At 36.1% G+C, this 7249-nt stretch overlaps 1 protein-coding gene across 1 annotated transcript in view; it reads right to left on the minus strand.

Annotated features, from left to right (window-relative positions):
- Positions 1-541: 541 nt before the first annotated feature.
- The window catches only part of LOC107657949 (tudor domain-containing protein 3-like), a 20910-nt gene continuing 14202 nt past the window's right edge, over positions 542-7249 (minus strand). Inside the window, exons 9-12 of the mRNA XM_016446294.1 lie at positions 6697-6868; positions 5700-5822; positions 673-1523; positions 542-603 (exon numbers count right to left, since the gene is read on the minus strand). Of these exons, the coding sequence (XP_016301780.1) occupies positions 571-603; positions 673-1523; positions 5700-5822; positions 6697-6868 (1179 nt within the window). The 3' untranslated portion in view covers positions 542-570. The remainder of the gene's footprint in view (positions 604-672; positions 1524-5699; positions 5823-6696; positions 6869-7249) is intronic.

Raw genomic sequence — 7249 nt, forward strand, 5'->3', positions numbered from 1 at the left:
AATCGACTGCCATTCACAAAGCATCATGGGACTATTTTTTTCTTCAATAAAGTCATTACGTACACAATCTTTGCATTGTTGTTTAATTAAAAAAAATATTTTTTTTTTGCTTCAAATAAAAGTTTGTAATGTTGTGATTCACCTTGTAGTTGGTTGGTTTGGTTCACAGCTTGCAACACTTTAACCAGGACTTTCCCTATGAGAAAAATGAATAGAAAAATGCTTCCAGAACCAACGCCACTCAAAAGTAATGCAAAAGACTACTGATGTTGTGGAGTAAAAACATGTTATAATGTTCTCTTTTGTTGGCCAACAGTAAGGCCGTGCAATTAATCGCATACGATTGTCATGCGCATCTCGTCAGTAAAGTAAATGCCGTAAATGTAAATAAGTAGTAAATGCCGCTCCATCTGAAAGCAGGTGATGGAGATTTACTACTAATTTTTTTCTTCAATAAAGTCATTACGTACACAATCTTTGCATTGTTGTTTAATTAAAAAAAATATTTTTTTTTTGCTTCAAATAAAAGTTTGTAATGTTGTGATTCACCTTGTAGTTGGTTGGTTTGGTTCACAGCTTGCAACACTTTAACCAGGACTTTCCCTATGAGAAAAATGAATAGAAAAATGCTTCCAGAACCAACGCCACTCAAAAGTAATGCAAAAGACTCACCTTATTGTCTTCCCAGTAGAGCGCTAGACACTGGTCACCAGCTCTCCAGATTATGTGATTATTTGTGTCCGTCGGCTCTCTCTGACCTTTGATTGGTCCAGATCGTTTCTTGGGGGCGGAGTTATGCGTGTTGGTTTGTTTCTGAGGCGGGGCTGAAGACTGCGGCTTGATTGGACCGGTCCGTCTGTGTTCTAAATCACCATTAGGGAGCTGCACGTTTGAAACCCCACCCACTTTGATGCACTGACCGGATCCGGCATCCTGCGAAAAGTCTTTTTTCGTTGCATCTTGCGAACGCTCAAAGTAGCCTGATTTGGGTCTTTCTGGCTTGCCTTTCCTTCTGTTGTTGGGTTCGTTTCTAGCTTTAGGATCCGAGCCTGACGCAGCAGGATTTGAGGATTTGGGTGCCACGGGTCCGTTTGATTGGTTTTTCCTAAAAGAAGCCAGTCCTGTCCCATCCTGCTCTTTACATCCGCCGTTATGTGGTTCCTGCTGAAAGCTTTTCGACCCGTTATGTTCCTTTCCAGAGAGACCCTGCTGTTCCCTGGGCTTCCCCATAGAGGTGTACGTATTTCTAGCATCTTGAGCATCATTCTTCCATCGGTCTGATCCTCCTCTTCCCGTTCTCTCTCCGTCCCTCCATTTCTGCGGCTGGGAGACACTGAAAGAGGCCGTGCTGGGTTTAGGAAAGTCTCCATCCTTCTGGAAACGTGGAGGCCTGTCGTTTCTCTGCGAGCGTCCCTCGTTTCGGGGAGGGTGTTTGGACTGGGCGGAATCTCTGAACATTTGATCAGTGCTGGGGAAAGTCATCTTATATTGGTGCTCTTGTAGTGAAGGCTGGTTCTTTGAGTCTACAGGGTTAATTATAAGAAAAACAGTAAGGCAACTGGTTAAAAATTGTAAATGAATGAGTGGTGCGGTTTCATCTACTACATATAATCAAAGCAACAGTAATAATAATATTATTATAAAAACTATTTTTAAGGAATATCACAATGTTTTTTACATTTTAACAGTAAACATTTTGGTTTTGCATTTTGTAAAAAATGTTAATAAATTATTCAACTCTTAAAGGTTTTAAGAATTCAATTGATTAGAAATGCTTTTTGCCAATTAAAATTCAATTACACCGTTAAAATGGAATACAGAAATATTAAAACAGAACACACAGAATTTGGGGAAAATAATACAGAATTTGGGAAAAATAAATGGATTTCATAAAAATAACTTATACTTTTAATAAATTGTTGCTAAATTGAATACGTTTTATTAGTGTTGTCAAAAGACCCGGTATTTCGGTACCAAGTCGGTACTAAAAAAATGAAAACGTTACGGTACCAAGTAAATGCCGTAAATGTAAATAAGTAGTAAATGCCGCTCCATCTGAAAGCAGGTGATGGAGATTTACTACTAATCACGGAACCGGCTTTACTGACGAGATGCGCATGACAATCGTATGCGATTAATTGCACGGCCCTAGCCAACAGGTTTAGAAACGCTTCTCATTGCACAAGGGAAGTTTAGCTTTAGGCGTTTTAATTTAAGCACGTTTAATGTAGCTCGCTAACGGTAAGTTACTGCATTCACGCATTCATTGTGCTTTTAAGTTGGAATGTGAAAGCAACATGAACACTAGCGTTACTACAAAGATGTGTTGGATTTGTATCATCAGAGCTTTCCGACTTGCGTTCACGAGTCAGAAAACTATTTTTCTGATTATTCTGACACCACATAAATGCAGTATAATTTAACTAGCGATCGCATGCGGTGATGACGCTTCTTACGTCCGTTTCGGAGCACCAGAGGGCAAATATTTCAATCGACAGCTCAGGCATTTAAGTGGCACCGAAATCTGCATTCTGATTCGGTCATAAAGGTACCAGCACCGGGTTTCGGCACCCAACCCTAGGCATAATAAGCATAAAAATGTGCACCAAATATCGGGCAAAAATGATAAATACTTTTTAGACTTAAATCTAATCTTTTAAACAAACAAATGAATTAAGAAAAAAAGCAAGCAAGCGAGAATATTTATAAGTACCATTTCTCTCACTTTGGTATGATACTGAAGTTACTTTTTGGTACTGCTAAAAGAAGGTATTTTAGAAGGCAGCAAAATGATGAACACCCACGATGCTTTAAAATGCTCTGGGTTTTGTAACAGAGCTCAAGGTTTTTTGGGTAATCTGTTGCTTACCCACACGTCCATGTGCAGAGGTTTGATATTGTGAAGCAGAACTTCTTCGCAGTTGCCGTAGTCGCTGAACACAACCACAGCCGTGGAGCCCGACGGGTGGATGGCGTCAATTCTCGCCCGATAAAACTGCCACCAATATACAAAGATGTTTTACAAGAACACAAAAGGGAAAAATGCAATAAAAGCATACAGAGTGTAATTTGGTTCTGGAAGACTCGTAAAGACTAATTTTCAGAAAGGTCATGTTCGGCAGGGCAGCGCTGCAACCTTTGATGCAACAGTAGATCTAAATATAACGCTACAATCGACACTTTTCACCATTAGTTAATCTTGTGACAGCAAAAACACATTCCAGAGCTCCACATGTAATACTCATTTCATATGCAAAGATGCTAGCCAATCACAGCAGAGGGCGTTTACATTGAAGACTCACAGAAGACACACCCCTTCCAACAGAGTTCAAATCAGAGGTTGAATTCAGGGTAGAAAATGACAATTTTTATCTAAATGATGATGTTTTTGATGAAAATACTATACTAAGATTACAAAGACTATATGTGCACCTCAGGAAACATTATAAAATAATTTTTAAAAAATGCATTTGATGACCCCCTTTAAAATAATCATGTTTATAAGCATAATAAAAAACTACATTATCCATGATGCTATACAGAAAAGTCTGCCTCCAAACGATTTAAATAAATAAATAAATAAACATATACATATATACATACATACATATACATATACATATATATACATATACATATATATATATACATATATATATACATATACATATATACATATATATATCACGTTTAAATAAGTAAAAAGAATGGCATTGGTTTTGTACATTTAATTTTTGTTTAACGTTATTAATAAAAATGTTGTTCAATTAGCATGTTTTTGTGTTTTGCTTTGGTACCGAAATTGGTACCGAGAACCGTGGATTTTCACTGGTATCGGTACCGAATACTGAAATGTTGGTACCGTGACAACACTACGTTTTATGATTCTTATTAGTCAGACATGCTTTTTGATTATGGAAATTTAATGTAATCTTTAAAAAGGGAATCCAGAAAAATTTAGAAAGGGGGGGGACAGAATTTAGAAAAAAATAAAAAGCAATTTGGGAAAAAATAAAACAGGATTTTGAACAGAAAATAAAATGGGTTTCATAGAGCACTGATAAAGTTATTACCTGCTATGCCAATGAATTAAATGGCACATTTCAGTATTTGCAAAGAAAAGCCCCTAAAAGATCATTTAAACTCAATGAAAAGCCTGTAACCTGCTGTTTTGCACATTTTTAGTGCCTTGCACCATGCATTTAAATGACCTTTTACGATGTTGAGAAATGTCAAGCGGTAATAAAGTTCATTCAAGAGAGCTGACAATCTCTTCATAGAAATATCAACTTAAATGCAGGACACAGTGATGATGCAGGGCACTTCAAAAGCACAATTACAGTGCGTTTCAGGTCATTCTGACTCAAAGCAAGAGCCTGAACGTTAAAACAACGGCACTGAACGAGCGGAAGACAAACGTTTCTCCACATATTAGCCATGTCCGTTTTCTCCTAAAGCCATATGTCAGGCAGAGCTTACAAGCCGCAGAGACTTATCTAAAGCTGACTAATAGAGCGCCTTCATTTGGGACTGGCCATCTGTTTGACGCCGCACAGTTCTGCAGCCCACTGGGACTTCAACATAAGAGGAGATTAAAAATCCTGTTACAATGTTCCCATTATTAGGACTGGTTTTGTTGCAAATGCAGTAGGAATACATGCTTTAAAGTGATCATTTACAGTCATTATTGCAAAATAAACTCTGATCATAACCTCAAAATGAAGCAGGGTCTTTTATCATGCCGAAGGGTTTATTCTGGAAGCTAACCATACATTATCCCACTTTTAATACAGATGCTTACTAAATAAATAAATAAATGTACACAAGTTGCAAAATTATCAAAATATTATCATGTGAAGCAGGAATCATGCAGATATAAAGTGTTTAGTACTTCAGTAAGTTGGCTAAAAGAAAAATTTTTATTGTTAGGGTTAACTAAAACTATATAAAAAAAAATAGTTTTCTTTAATCAAGCTGAAATAAAATAAAATATAAAGAGCAAATGAAAACCTTAAACTTAAAAAAAAAAAAACTTAAATTAGAAATGTTGTCTTGGCAACTAAAATAAGCTTAAATATGAAGTACTAAAATTACTTAATCTATAAATAAAATAAAAATAAATTAAAGCTAACCATAATTACAAAATATAATAATAATAATAATATAAAATACATTAATAATAATAAAATATACTGTATAAAAATACTAAAATTAAAAAACAAATAAAATAAATTAATAAAATTTACAAAAATGGGAAAAAATGGATGTAAATTCAGCTTTGCATCACATAAATAAATTATATTTTAAAGTATATTAAAATAGAAACCATTATTTTATATTTTAATAACATTTTGCAAGATTACTGTTTTTTTGATCAAATAAATGCAGCCTTGATGAGCAGAAGAGACTTCTTTAAAAGCATTACAGGTCTTACTGATCCCAAACTTTTGAGCGGTAGTATATGTATGTATATATATAAAATACTACAAAATATAAACTAATTTAAAATATTAATAAATACTAAAATAGTATGGAAATAATACTAAAATAACACTGCTACTATTTGAAAGGACAAAAAAGGCCCTTATATTATAAGCTTCCAAAATTGGCCAATTCAGATATCAAATTTAAAGAAGCACTAATATTGTCAGCATTTTTTAACGCTCCATAAAAACAAAGGTAAAACAAATTCAGTATACCGTCAATGGAGAATGTCCCCATTTTTGACTCCAGGAAGTCAAACAGTGTGCTGGGCACAGATGGTCTTCCTCCTGCTTCTTCATCCTCATCTTGTCTGGAGCGTCCTCTTCCACGACCCTTTCCTGTCAGTGAACAAATAAACTGTCAAACTAAAAGGACATTGAGTTAAAGACAGTTTACACAACAAAGCAAAGCAAAACAGCAATGAAAATTTTATTTTCCTTGTACTCAAAAACCAACAACACTAATAACAATAACATCAATCTGGGATTATAGTCTGGATTGTCATTAAAGAAACTGTTCATCCGAAATGACCATTTTCTGAAAATTTGTTTATATCACTGTCTCAGCAATGGATCCTCTGCAGTGAATGGGTGCTGTCAGAATGAGCTGATAAAAACATCACAATAATCCACAAGTAATCCATACCACTCCAGTCCAGCAGTTATTGTCTTGAGAAGAGAAAAGCTGCGTGTTTGTAAGAAACAAATCCATCAAGATGTTTTTAACTTCATACGTTGATTCCAGCTAAAAGTCCTTTATGCATGAGATGACTTTCTCTAGTGAAAAAAGTCATCTGGTCTGAATCAGCAGAGAAATCTGCACAGATCAAACACGGTTTACAAACAAAAACAGCCCAAAACAGTTCAAAACAAATATGTTGGTGGAACACGCAGCTTTTGTCTTCTCCAGATGTTAACTGATGGACTGGAGTGGTGTGGATTATTGTGATGTTTTTATCAGCTGTTTGGACTCTGACGGCACCCATTCACTGCAGAGGATCCACTGGTGAGCAAGTGATGCAATGCTACATTTCTCCAAATCTGATGAAGAAACAAACTACATCTACAACTACATCTTGGATGGCCTGAGGGTGAGGACATTAAGCAATTTTTCAATTTTGGGTCCTTTAATGGATTTTATGGCACTAAACAAAACTGAATAAAACAAGAAAAATTTATCTACACAACAAGAAAACATATCGACGCATTTTACCTCGAGGTGGTGGGCGGCTCTGCTCCGTTTGGGCCGCTTTGGGCTGGTTTGTTCCGGTGAGCAGGAAGTTGAGGGCCACCTCCAGGTTATTGTTGTTATCCAGCAGGGCCTGTCTGGCCTCCTCTCGGTGAAAGCCCATCTCCATGATGTCCCTCAAAGCGCGCTCATCAACCTTGAAGAGACAGCAGCAGCATCAAACAGCAGAAAGGAATTTGATGAAGTTGAGGGTCATCAAAAAATGCATTAAAATCAGGGACAAAAGAACAGATGAAGAGAACAGAAAGCATTTTGTCTTGTAATAAAAAAAACAAAAAACAGTCACATCGGTGCTTACGTTAGCCATCGATTCATCTTTTATCCAGAGAAGGCATGCACTCACTTCTCTAGTGGCATTAGAGAGAAATAATGCCATTTAATTTTAAGTCCATCATACAAACTTTGGGGCACTTGACGTATTTTCAAGGATAGTTATTTAAAGGGGTCCTATCATGCTTTTTCACTTTTTTAATTTTAGTCAGTGTGTAGTGTGTATGTTTGGGCATAAAAAAGATCT

Source organism: Sinocyclocheilus anshuiensis, unplaced genomic scaffold (assembly GCF_001515605.1).
Source record: "Sinocyclocheilus anshuiensis isolate Anshui unplaced genomic scaffold, SAMN03320099.WGS_v1.1 scaffold147, whole genome shotgun sequence".
Classification (NCBI taxonomy): Eukaryota; Metazoa; Chordata; class Actinopteri; order Cypriniformes; family Cyprinidae; genus Sinocyclocheilus; species Sinocyclocheilus anshuiensis.